The sequence below is a fragment of the Cherax quadricarinatus genome, chromosome 66 (assembly GCF_038502225.1).
Source record: "Cherax quadricarinatus isolate ZL_2023a chromosome 66, ASM3850222v1, whole genome shotgun sequence".
Lineage (NCBI taxonomy): Eukaryota > Metazoa > Arthropoda > Malacostraca > Decapoda > Parastacidae > Cherax > Cherax quadricarinatus.
Genome location: NC_091357.1, coordinates 10,518,618 through 10,532,459, shown reverse-complemented (window position 1 = coordinate 10,532,459; position 13,842 = coordinate 10,518,618). Strand labels below are relative to the sequence as shown.

At 39.2% G+C, this 13,842-nt stretch overlaps 1 protein-coding gene across 3 annotated transcripts in view; it reads right to left on the bottom strand.

The window, feature by feature from the left end:
- Mvd (mevalonate diphosphate decarboxylase) overlaps window positions 1-13,842 on the bottom strand; it is a 40,312-nt gene that overhangs the window by 25,666 nt on the left and 804 nt on the right. For 2 of the 3 annotated variants that reach the window (XM_053799100.2, XM_053799099.2), the window contains exons 2-4: window positions 6,880-7,018; window positions 6,108-6,154; window positions 1,950-2,087 (exon numbers count right to left, since the gene is read on the bottom strand). In XM_053799100.2, the coding sequence (XP_053655075.1) occupies window positions 1,950-2,087; window positions 6,108-6,154; window positions 6,880-7,018 (324 nt within the window). Of the gene's footprint in view, window positions 1-1,949; window positions 2,088-6,107; window positions 6,155-6,879; window positions 7,019-13,842 lie in introns of those variants that run through there. The other variant, XM_053799101.2, reaches the window with a different exon arrangement.

The following is a 13,842-nucleotide window of genomic DNA, read 5'->3' as shown; positions in this document are numbered from 1 at the left end:
ACCAATTATGTAAGTGTATTTATGTAAGTGCGTTTGTACGTGTATGTTTGGGGGTCTGAAATGGACTAATCTACTTCACAATATTCCTTATGGGAAAAAATTCGGTCAGTACTGGCACCTGAACATACTACTGGAATGAAAAAAGTTCGTTAACCGGGGGTCCACTGTATAGGTAAAAAAAATGTGTCAAATCTTTTAGGAAATGAATTTGAACTTTTGTGCTCAGAGGACTACGTGGTGCATAGCACATGAAGCCTGGTGGCACGTATGCTTAATAAATTCTTTCTTAAATGATATGAAGTGAACATCTACGGTTGATAGGTCCCATCTCAAATTATTTCCTACAAAATAGAATGCTTTAGTCTCAAAGTTAAGTATTTTGTACACATATTGACAGCCTAAGTTAAGTGCATGGTTAATACCGGTGAAGAATAAAAGTCAATACTATAACTAGAGCAACTGACACCCAGTCTACACACTGGAAACAAAACAAGAAGAATGCTTTTAGTCCATCATTGATCATTATTAAGTTGCAAGTCACCAATGAATCGATAATGGTCCAGGACCAAGCGAGTTTCTTCTCTAATATGTGAGCTAGTTGTGATGTGTGGTAGTCTCCTACCCACACATCAAGCTTTTCTCTTACAATGCTAAAGAAACAACTTACCGTACTTTTAGTGACTGAAAAACTAAAGTACTTAATACTGTACCTACATTACTCACCCAATACAGTATAGGTCAGAGTAATTTTTGTTACAGGTATACGAGAATTTCTCCACGGGGAAGTGGAACAGAATTCTTCCTCCGTAAGCCATGCGTGTCGTAAGAGGCGACTAAAATGCCGGAAGCAAGGGGCTAGTAACTCCTTCTCCTGTATAAATTACTAAATTTAAAAAGAGAAACTTTGGTTTTTCTTTTTTGGGCCACCCTGCCTCGGTGGGATACAGCCGGTTTGTTGAAAAAAAGAAAAATGTGAGAATTATGTTGAGTTTTGCATATAGTGCTAAGTGGTGCACAACTCACTGTGAGTGGTGGCGAGCATGCCTACCAAAATGTTACCTAACCCATACAATGGATGAAGAAAAAGTTCCAGTTTCACATACTGTACATACAATTAACACTTCTGGTATATATTTACTACTGTGCATCTAATTACAGTAATTACAGCAAAACATAATGCTATATGCCTGAGCTTTTCTGCAGATTATTCATTTTGCCATTTTGTGTATGGCTTAGACATGGGTGGTTGGTAATAGGTAAGGAAAGGAGTCAGTTATCTGATATGATTAAATATTGATCTGGGCACTGCCAGAGGAGTGAGGATATTTTAACTTTTTTTTATTTTCAACCAGGCTTAACGGCATTCTTTCAAGATAACAGGATGGTGTAGAACTAGAGGACTGCAAGACGGTACTATGACCCACAATAAAGTAAAAACATGCATCAATAAAATGTGTTGTATAAAGGTATACTGTATTTCATTTAATAGGAATAAAGTACAAATTCAGAAAAAATGCAGCATTTTCTTACTTTTAAAAGGATATTGTTTTGGCCTACTTACTTCTCCGTGCAAATAAGTACTGGTAGAAACTTTCATGAATGTGATACTCAATATATTATTGTTAAAGAATTATTAAATACTTGAAGAAGTTCTAAACCCATAGGAAATGGAAGTACAGTAATCCTAGTTGATGTTAGGAAGAGGAGGGTAGCTCAAATACCATGGATCAAGTGCCCTTCACCAGAATCAAGGCACCTCCCATGAAGGGTGTCATACTCATAACAAACCAAAATGTGGAATTCTCAGACAAACATTTAAAGTTTTCCTACTCGAAATGTCAATGCTTGAAGGTTTTTCCAAGTCTTGGGAGAGTCTACCTGAGGCCATTACTTCAACAAAGAGAAGCTCCCAGAGGAAAGATGTCACAGATGTTGACAGCCTGACTTACCAAGACATGCATACCCAGCAGCTGAGGAGGCCAAACCAGCAGCAGTGGGAAAATTGTTAGCTGAACATATATGTATATGCCAGTTCAATATATCTTCAGCTGACCCTTCCAATTTTCTTTTTGAAGCTCGCCGACGAACTGAAATTGTAAACAAAAGAGTTGAAATATGTTTTATACACTTTTTCATCATCCATATGTAATACGTAATCTATATGATGTATTATGCCTAATAATGTTTTATGCTATGTATATTGTTCCAGCAAAGTTATTGTGGTTTTTATTCTTCAGGCTCTTACTGACCTCAATACAAAAGTATCCAAGTAAAAAACTCGTAATGAACGAGACTAGTACAAGATCTGATATTGCTAGGTGATATCATAAGTCTTCTCAAGGTCAAAAAAGTCAGCCATTATAAATTTGTGGCTCTATGGAGTATAAACACAAACTGATGGAGATCAAAATTCTGGGCCTTCAAGGACTACCTGTACATAAAATATCCTGTTAACCATACATTTAAGCAGTTTACCAATGGAGCTGATAGGAGCAATGGGCCAATATAAATGGAGCTGGTAAAAGTAATGGGTTAACACTGTAAAAGTGTTACACCCCAACATACCCAGGGACTCCAAAAAAGGAAGAACTGCAGTTTTTTATTAAAGGGAGAGGATGCCTTCAAAACAGATACACTGATGAAGTGCAAGACAAAAGACAGTGTTGGCAGGAGTAGGTATTGCAATACAGGAACATGTACATCATCTGATCTAGCTACCATAGGATGATACTTATTTAAGAAGCAAACAAACCTGAGAAAGGCAGACTGAACCACATTAATAAATCTTTTAATGATTTAAATACCAGAGAACAGTAAAGGTCATGGCAATTCATCACCTACTGGATGAAAGGATGATTCTGTAACAGAATGGGAAAAAGAGTGGGAGTAACAGGTTGCATCAAAGACAGGTGAAAAAATTATAACTGGAAATTAGGAAGACAAAATTATAGCTTATGACATTATTTATATCTTGCATGGTGTAACACATAAATAGTAAAACTATTATTTATTAAAGTATTTTATCAAATGTTTTGCCATAAAAAGTAGCCTCTAGCTTAAAATGTGCATAATGTTCACTATTTCAATTCAAGCTCTACTCTAATATTATTATAATTTTTTCAAACAAGTTTTCAGCTAAGTGACAAAACTTCTAACATTTTATATCCTATAATATATACTACATAATGGGGTTGAAGATTTATGGAGTACATTTAAAATTGTAGTGTTAGTGTTCAGCAGAAGTTTGTGGTTACAGGAAAGTAGGCATAGGAGGGAAGAACAGTGACTGGTGGAATAATGATGTAAAGAGAGTAGTAAGAGAGAAAAAGTTGGCATATGTGAGGGTTTTTACAAAGTAGAAGTGATGCAAGGAGGGAGGAGAATATGGAGAGAAAAAGAGAGGTTGAGTGAGTGGTGAAGCAATGTAAAAGAGAGCAAATGAGAGAATGGGTGAGATATTAACAAATTTTGTTGAAAATGAGAAAAGTTTAGGAGTGATATTAACAAGTTGAGGGAGCCTAGGGAACGAATGGATTTGATTGTTAAAAATAGGAGAGGAGAGTTATTAAATGGAGAGTTAGAGGTATCAGGAAGAAGGAGGGAATATTTTGAGGAATTGTTAAATGTTGATGAAGATAGGGAAGCTGTGATTTCGTGTATAGAGCAAAGAGGAATAAGATCTTGTAGGAGCGAGGAAGAGCGAGTTGTGAGTGTGGGGGAAGTTCATGAGGCAGAGGAGAGAATGAAAGGGGGTAAGGCAGCTGGGATTGATAGGATAGAGACAGAAATGTTAAAAGCAGGTGGGGATATAGTTTTGGAGTGGTTGGTACTTTTATTTAATAAATGTATGGAAGAGAGTAAGGTACCTAGGGATTGGCAGAGAGCATGCATAGTTCCTTTGTACAAAGGCAAAGGGGACAAAAAGAGTGCAAAAATTATAGGGGAATAAGTCTGTCGAGTTCTAGGTAGTAGGCTGGTCGACAGCAACCACCCAGGGAGGTACTACCATCCTGCCAAGTGAGTGTAAAACGAAAGCCTGTAATTGTTTTACATGATGGTAGGATTGCTGGTGTCCATTTTTCTGTCTCATGAACATGCAAGGTTTCAGGTACGTCTTGCTGCTTCTACTTACACTTAGGTCACACTACACATACATGTACAAGCATATATACACATACATACCCCTCTGGGTTTTCTTCTATTTTCTTTCTAGTTCTTGTTTATTTCCTCTTATCTCCATAAGGAAGTGGAACAGAATTCTTCCTCCGTAAGCCATGCGTGTCGTAAGAGGCGACTAAAATGCCGGGAGCAAGGGGCTAGTAACCCCTTCTCCTGTATATATTACTAAATGTAAAAGGAGAAACTTTCGTTTTTCCTTTTGGGCCACCCCGCCTCGGTGGGATATGGCCGGTGTGTTGAAAGAAAGAAGAAAGTCTGTTGAGTATACCTAGTAAAGTGTATGGTAGAGTTATTATTGAAAGAATTAAGAGTAAGACAGTGAGTAGGACAGCAGATAAACAAGGTTTCAGGAAGGGTAGGGGTGTGGATTTGGAAAAGGCATATGACAGGGTGGATAGGGGGGTAAGGTGGCAGATGTTGCAAATGTATGGAATAGGAGGTAGGTTAGTGAAAGCAGTGAAGAGTTTTTACGAGGATAGTGAGGCTCAGGTTAGAGTGTGTAGGAGAGAGGGAGATTATTTCCCAATAAAAGTAGGCCTTAGACAAGGATGTGTGATGTCATTATGGTTGTTCAATATATTTATAGATGGGATTATATAAGAGAAGTGAATGTTCACGTGTTGGCAAGAGGTGTGGGGTTAAAAGATAAAGAATCTAACACAAAGTGGGAGTTGTCACAGTTGCTCATTGCTGATGACACTGTGCCTTTGGGAGATTCTGAAGAGAAGTTGCAGAGGTTGGTGGATGAGTTTGGTAGGGTATGTAAGAGAAGAAAATTAAAAGTGAATATAAGAAAGAGTATGATGATGAGGATAACAAAAAAAAATGTCAACAAAAGATTGCATATCAGATTGGAGGGAGATAGTAAGGAGGTGAATGTGTTCAGATATTTAGGAGTGGACATGTCAGCAGATGGGTCTATGAAAGATGAGGCGAGTCATAGAATTGACGAGGGGAAAAAGGCGAGTGGTGCATTGAGGAGTCTGTGGAGACAAAGAACTTTGTCCATGGAAGAAAAGAGGGGAATGTATAAGAGTATAGTTATACCATTACTCTTATATGGGTACAAAGCAAGGGTGGTGAATGTTGCAACAAGGAGAAGGCAATGGAAATGTCATGTCTGAGGGCAATGTGTGGTGTGAATATAATGCAGAGAATTCGCAGTTTGGAAATTAGGAGGAGGTGCGGGATTACCAAAACTACTATCCAGAGGGATGAGGAGGGGTTGTTGAAGTGGTTCGGACATGTAGAAAGGAAGGAACAAAACAGAATGACTTTGAGAATGTATAAATCGTTAGTGAAGGGAAGGAGAAGTAGAGGTTGGCCTAGGAAATGTTGAAGGAAGAGGGTAAAGGAGGTTTTGTGTGTGAGGGGCTTGGATTTCCAGCAAGCATGCATGAGCATGTTAGATAGGAGCGAATGGAGACAAATGGTTTTTAGGACTTGACATGCTGTTGGAGTGTGAGCACAGTAATATTTATAAAGGGATTCAGGGAAACTGGCAGGCCAGACTTGAGTCCTGAAGATGGGAAGTACAGTGCCTGCACTCTGAAGGAGGGGTGTTAATGTTGCAGTTTTATAACTGTAGTGTAAGCTCGTCTCTGGGGAGACAGTGACGAAGTGAATGATGGTGAAAGTTGTTCTTTTTCGGGCCACCCTACCTTGGTGGTAAATGGCCAATGTATTAATAAAAATAAAAAACCTACAATTAACTGCTGCACATAATTTTTTTTATAATAACATACAGCCATTTAATTATAAATATAAATACTGCACAAATTTTAAATAATTATTTGTGTTTATGAGTTGCTTGAAACATTACATCCAATATAGTTTTAAATAATCAAGTGTCATTATCATTAAGAGCCAGATAAACAAACAATTGCATAAGGAAGACATTTTAATATAATGGTAAAGTTGTAACTTACTCTCTTTCAGGCAATTCTGTATTCTTGGGTTTTCTAGTGATTCTTCTCTGAAATGATGTGTTGGCAATTAGAATGGTAGCAAGATAAGCAGCCAAATGAATATAATCTAATACAAAATAATAAATAAGTATATATAGTACAGAGCTTATTATTATTATTTTTATATTCTACAAAAACTTACCTTGGTGAAAAATGGCTAATATAATAAAAAATCTTTAAAAAGTTTGAGAAATTGATTCACTGAAAATTAAGAACTGTAAATGTTTCAAGAATCTAGAGCTAGCTATGGATTCAACTGTCTCCAGATCCTCTTCCTGTATCTCAAGACCTGAAGAGCTTATTGGGAAACAATTTTCATTTGCAGACACCATTTTGCACTTAGAATTCTAGACCCTTCAAGAGGGGTGCATTCATGCTAGTGATAGGCTCTTGATCCACAAATTTAGTAACTAACTATTCCTTCCTTAGATTAAACATGACTGCCTATTTCCCATGCTCTGTATGACCCTTTCAGGTTTAATGCTTCCTTGTGAACATAATCCTTCATCTAGAAGATGAAGAGATTTGGCAGGCCCTGTTAATCATTACATGTTGGAAGATTATAATAAGCTCCTGGTCAAATGTGGCCCCACTAAAATATAAATTACTTACAGTTCAATTCTATCAGCTCCATTATAAGAAATACTACATAGATTACAGTAAATCATTTAAAAAGGGTACCACAAGATATCCAATTAGAAGCAAATAAGTTGATGCAAATACACACACTTACTTTCCATTCAGCCAAAATTTGTCCTCTGTGAATTTTGGAGAAATAGTAACTGTTGTCTTTGCACACATATCATCCTGACTCAAAGTGAAGCTAATGGAGTCATTAAGAGGTAAAATAAGTTTCTCATCTCGCTTTCCCCCTGAAATATAAGGATACTGATATTATGCTGAGTGGCTTTATACATTTGTTAAAAAGGCAAAAACACATACATTTGAGACCTTCATTACATATGGTACTGAAGGAGTGCAGTAGAGTATTGTATTGTATACAATGTAGTGTCAATTTATTGATATGCATTATTGTAGAGTATTTTGAAGGAAAGAGATTTGGTAATAAGTAATACATATTTCATGAAAAAGAGGATAAATAAATATACAAGGTATGATGTAGCACGTAATGAAAGTAGTTTGTTAGATTATGTATTGGTGGATAAAAGGTTGATGGGTAGGCTCCAGGATGTACATGTTTATAGAGGGGCAACTGATATATCGGATCATTATTTAGTTGTAGCTACAGTTAGAGTAAGAGGTAGATGGGAAAAGAGGAAGGTGGCAACAACAAGTAAGAGGGAGGTGAAAGTGTATAAACTAAGGGAGGAGGAAGTTCGGGGGAGATATAAGCGACTGTTGCCAGAAAGGTGGGCTAGTGCAAAGATGAGTAGTGGGAGGGTTGAAGAGGGTTGGAATAGTTTTAAAAATGCAGTATTAGAATGTGGGGCAGAAGTTTGTGGTTATAGGAGGGTGGGGGCAGGTGGAAAGAGGAGTGATTGGTGGAATGATGAAGTAAAGGGTGTGATAAAAGAGAAAAAGTTAGCTTATGAGAGGTTTTTACAAAGCAGAAGTGTTATAAGAAGAGCAGAGTATATGGAGAGTAAAAGAAAGGTGAAGAGAGTGCAAAAGGAGAGCAGATGATAGAGTGGGAGAGGCACTGTCAAGAAATTTTAATGAAAATAAGAAAAAATTTTGGAGTTAAACAAGTTAAGAAAGCCTAGGAAAAGTATGGATTTGTCAGTTAAAAACAGAGTAGGGGAGTTAGTATATGGGGAGAGGGAGGTATTACCTGGAGTTTACCTGGAGAGAGTTCCGGGGGTCAACGCCCCCGCGGCCCAGTCTGTGACCAGGCCTCCTGGTGGATCAGAGCCTGATCAACCAGGCTGTTACTGCTGGCTGCACGCAAACCAACGTACGAGCCACAGCCCGGCTGATCAGGAACCGACTTTAGGTGCTTGTCCAGTGCCAGCTTGAAGACTGCCAGGGGTCTGTTGGTAATCCCCCTTATGTATGCTGGGAGGCAGTTGAACAGTCTCGGGCCCCTGACACTTATTGTATGGTCTCTTAATGTGCTAGTGACACCCCTGTTTTTCATTGGGGGGATGTTCCATCGTCTGCCAAGTCTTTTGCTTTCGTAGTGAGTGATTTTCGTGTGCAAGTTCAGTACTAGTCCCTCTAGGATTTTCCAGGTGTATATAATCATGTATCTCTCCCGCCTGCGTTCCAGGGAATACAGGTTCAGGAACCTCAAGCGCTCCCAGTAATTGGTGTGTTTTATCTCCGTTATGCGTGCCGTGAAGGTTCTCTGTACATTTTCTAGGTCAGCAATTTCACCTGCCTTGAAAGGTGCTGTTAGTGTGCAGCAATATTCCAGCCTAGATAGAACAAGTGACCTGAAGAGTGTTACTACATAGATTAGGTAGATGGCGAGAATATTTTGAGGAACTTTTAACCCTTTGACTGTCGCAACCCCCAATCCTGAGGTGTCTCCTGGTGTCGCAAAATTTAAAAAAAAAATTATTTTTTTTCTTGTGAAATGACACCAAAAAAACGAAATTTTATGGAAAACTGACGGAATTATGCTCTCACGAAGTTAGCGACCTCGGCGCTGTTTACAAATCGGCGATTTCGCCCACTTTGCGCCCTATTTTCGGCTAATTCCGTTGTTCCAGTCGCCCAAACTCATAGCTATTTCTTTAGAACTCCATTTTTTCTATCGATTGAGTACAAGAAATTGCCCATTTACCGATTTCAACTACCTAATAATGTGGTCAGAAATTTGCAATTTGGCCAATTTCACGAAAACTAAAAAATATGACCATTTCAAAATAAGGTCCAGAATGAACAATGCAGACATTCCTGGCTCTAAAATAACATTTTCTTTGTTCATCAGTCATGTCTCCAGGCCCCTCTGATATTACTCTTGCTTTCTATTTTGAATTTTTATTCAAACAAAAAATAGAAGACTTACTATTATGCAGACTACTGCAATACTGTAATAATTGTATAAATAACATCAACCCATTCATGACTGCATATTAGAATGGCTAGCTGGACATTTATTGGACAATGGCATCATTTGTTTACTTTTGAACACTGGCAAAAATCAAACATTTCCCCTACTTTGAGCTCCATTTCTAGGTTCTTTTTATAGTAAAATCAATCAAAATCACCTCTATTTCTATAATATGTTATCCACTCTATCAAATGAGACCAAGAAAACGAGAATACAATCATAAATACTATACGAAAATAGACCACAAAGTCGGCATTTTAATTAAAAAAACGGTCGAAGTTTTTTTTTTCTCATTATGCACTGCGTGCTCCAGGATTTTTTTTATATGGTGCAGACTGACCACACAGACCCATTCTCTCACATGTGGGCCTACCAGCTTTCTCCTGCTTGATTTGAAGCCGCTAGAATTTATGAGTATATATACGTCAAACACGGTACCTCGTAAGACGTATATATATGGCCGCGACAGTCAAAGGGTTAAATGTTGAGGAAGAAAGGGAGATGGTAATTTCATGCACTGGTCAGGGAGGTATACCATCTTTTAGAAGTGAAGAAGAGCAGAATGTAAGTGTGGAGGAGGTACACGAGGCATTACATAGAATGAAAGGGGGTAAAGCAGCTGGAACTGATGGGATCATGACAGAAATGTTAAAAACAGGGGGGGATATAGTGTTGGAGTGGTTGGTACTTTTGTTTAATAAATGTATGAAAGAGGGGAAGGTACCTAGGGATTGGCGGAGAGCATGTATAGTCCCTTTATATAAAGGGAAAGGGGACAAAAGAGATTGTAAAAATTATAGAGGAATAAGTTTATTGAGTATACCAGGTAAAGTGTACGGTAGGGTTATAATTGAAAGAATTAGAGGCAAGACAGAATGTAGGATTGCGGATGAGCAAGGAGGTTTCACAGTGGGTAGGGGATGTGTAGATCAAGTGTTTACATTGAAGCATATATGTGAACAGTTATTTAGATAAAGGTAGGGAAGTTTTTATTGCATTTATGGATTTAGAAAAGGCATATGATAGAGTGGATACGGGAGCAATGTGGCAGATGTTGCAAGTATATGGAATAGGTGGTAAGTTACTAAATGCTGTAAAGAGTTTTATGAGGATAGTGAGGCTCAGGTTAGGGTGTGTAGAAGAGAAGGAGACTACTTCCCGGTAAAAGTAGGTCTTAGACAGGGATGTGTAATGTCACCATGGTTGTTTAATACATTTATAGATGGGGTTGTAAAAGAAGTAAATGCTAGGGTGTTCGGGAGAGGGGTGGGATTAAATTATGGGGAATCAAATTCAAAATGGGAATTAACACAGTTACTTTTTGCTGATGATACTGTGCTTATGGGAGATTCTCAAGAAAAATTGCAAAGGTTAGTGGATGAGTTTGGGAATGTGTGTAAAGGTAGAAAGTGGAAAGTGAACATAGAAAAGAGTAAGGTGATGAGGGTATCAAATGATTTAGATAAAGAAAAATTGGATATCAAATTGGGGAGGAGGAGTATGGAAGAAGTGAATGTTTTCAGATACAGTGGACCCCCGCATAGCGACCTTAATCCGTGCAAGAGGGCTGGCTGTTATGCGAAATGTTCGCTATGTGAATGAATTTTCCCCATAAGAAATAATGGAAATCAAATTAATCCGTGGAAGACACCCAAAAGTTTGAAAAAAAAAAATTTTACCACATGAAATATACATTTTCCTACACACAAAGAGAAGGATACATGCACAATACTAGAGTAGTACATGCACAATATATATTGTGCATGTACTACTCTACTAAATGAAGAATAAATGACACTTACCTTTATTGAAGATGCAGCAATGACTGATGAGACACTGTGTCCTGGGAGTGCCTTTTCCTCCTGAGTACTGTAGGTCCTGTTTGGTATTTTCTTCCAGAACAGGCCTTATCACACTGTGTATGTCACTACGATTCTTAAATCTCTCAAACCAACCTTTGCTGGCTCTAAATTCACCAATATGAGCACTAGTTCCAGGCATTTTCCCTGTTCACCTGGGTGTTAGTCGACTGGTCTGGGTTGCATCCTGGGAGACAAGATTAAGGACCCCAATGGAAATAAGTTAGACAGTCTTCGATGACACTGACTTTTTTGGGCTATCCTGGGTGGCAAATCCTCTGGGGTTAATTGTTTCTTGGTATTCTCAATAAGCCACACCAACAACGGTGCTACAGCAGCAGCAGCAGCAGCTGACGATGTTACAGCAGCAGCAGCAGCAGCTGACGATGTTACAGCAGCAGCAGACGATGCTACAGCAGCAGCAGCAGCAGACGATGCTACAGCAGCAGCAGCAGCTGATGGTGGTACAGCAGCAACAGACGATGCTACAGCAGCAACAGACGATGCTACAGCAGCAGCAGACGATGCTACAGCAGCAGCAGATGATGCTACAGCAGCAGCAGACGGTACTACAGCAGCAGGAGCAGCTGACGGTGGTACAGCAGCAGCAGCTGACAGTGCAGCAGCAGCTGACGGTGATACAGCAGCAGCAGCAGCTGTACCACCAATAGTAGCGATGGTTGATTGGGGTTTATTATACAACCTGGCCAGCTCGGAGACACGCACTCCACTTTCATACTTATCAATGATCTTTTTCTTCATCTCCATAGTAATTCTCACCCTTATTGCTGTGGGGTTGGCACTAGAAGCTTTCTTGGGGCCCATGGTCACTTATTTTCCAGAAAAAAATCACCAAAAACACTGTAATAATACAAAATGTTCCGATTGTATGCTTGGATGTTACCGCGGAGGCTGGCTGGTAAACAATGCCACCCGCGGAACATGTGAGCGTGGCTCAGGCCGCACATTGGACGCGTCTCGGACGAAGGCCGCTGAGCGGGTTTTTGGGCGCTATGCGGGGCAAAATTTTAGCGATCAAAGCGTCCGCTATGCGGATTGTCCGCTATGCGGATTGTCCGCTATGCAAGGCGTCCGTTATGCGGGGGTCCACTGTACTTGGGAGTTGACGTGTCGGCGGATGGATTTATGAAGGATGAGGTTAATCATAGAATTGATGAGGGAAAAAAGGTGAGTGGTGCATTGAGGTATATGTGGAGTCAAAAAACGTTATCTATGGAGGCAAAGAAGGGAATGTATGAAAGTATAGTAGTACCAACACTCTTATATGGGTGTGAAGCTTGGGTGGTAAATGCAGCAGCGAGGAGACGGTTGGAGGCAGTGGAGATGTCCTGTCTAAGGGCAATGTGTGGTGTAAATATTATGCAGAAAATTCGGAGTGTTGAAATTAGGAAAAGGTGTGGAGTTAATAAAAGTATTAGTCAGAGGGCAGAAGAGGGGTTGTTGAGGTGGTGTGGTCATTCAGAGAGAATGGATCAAAGTAGAATGACATGGAAAGCATATAAATCTATAGGGGAAGGAAGGCGAGATAGGGGTCGTCCTCGAAAGGGTTGGAGAGAGGGGGTAAAGGAGGTTTTGTGGGCAAGGGGATTGGACTTCCAGCAAGCGTGCATGAGCGTGTTAGATAGGAGTGAATGCAGACGAATGGTACTTGGGACCTGACGATCTGTTGGAGTGTGAGCAGGGTAATATTTAGTGAAGGGATTCAGGGAAACCGGTTATTTTCATATAGTCGGACTTGAGTCCAGGAAATGGGAAGTACAGTACAATGCCTGCACTTTAAAGGAGGGGTTTGGGATATTGGCAGTTTGGAGGGATATGTTGTGTATTTTTATACGTATATGCTTCTAAACTTTTGTATTCTGAGCACCTCTGCAAAAACAGTGATTATGTGTGAGTGTAGTGAAAGTGTTGAATGATGATGAAAGCATTTTCTTTTTGGGGATTTTCTTTCTTTTTTGGGTCACCCTGCTTCGGTGGGAGACGGCCGACTTGTTGAAAAAAAAAAAAATTTGAAGGTGGTGAATAATAATTCAAATTTTTGAAAGATTACTTAAAACATATTTTTTGAAGATTTCAGCTATAAAGAAATAAATTGCAGGTGTTGAGAACTTAACTAAGCAGACAATTTTTTAAAATTTATTAGTGTATACCTTTTGCTTTTTAAAATAATTAAGATATTCCTGCTTTTATTTACAAAGAATTACTATAAAGATTTAGTTCAAAGGATCAATATAAAACAGATATATACTGTATTTGTTTCTAGTTAGGTGCTTGAAGAACTAAGGTGAAATCTACAAGAGTGGATAAACTCGAAGGCATCTATTTACTGCTAAGTAATAGGAGCACCAAGTGTTAGCCTTGTCCACATAGGTCTCAGCCCAGGGTTCAACCTAAGTACTTTTTGGTTATGAGCCGAACCTTCTACTACTGCACTATGAGGTACTGCTACAGGAGTTTCTGAACACTGAACATATACTTTGGACCTGGTATTATCTATAATATCTATAGGAGATTGTAGCCCTGATAAAATATATATTGTGCTATATACTGAGAGACATATTAGCCAACATTAGAGATACCTTAGGTTAAGTCGTCATAACATCTGTACTGTATACCTACGCACGGTATGGCAAATCCTAAATAAAAGAAAAAAAGGTCCTTGATGCCGGTGAGGGCTCTTGATCCAAGAAATTGGACTTGTCCACCCCTTCCTTGAATCGAACCTGAATGCTTTTCCCCAAGCGTTTAGCGCTCTGCCTTGATTAAAATGGATAAACAACCTGGAGAAAAGGTAACC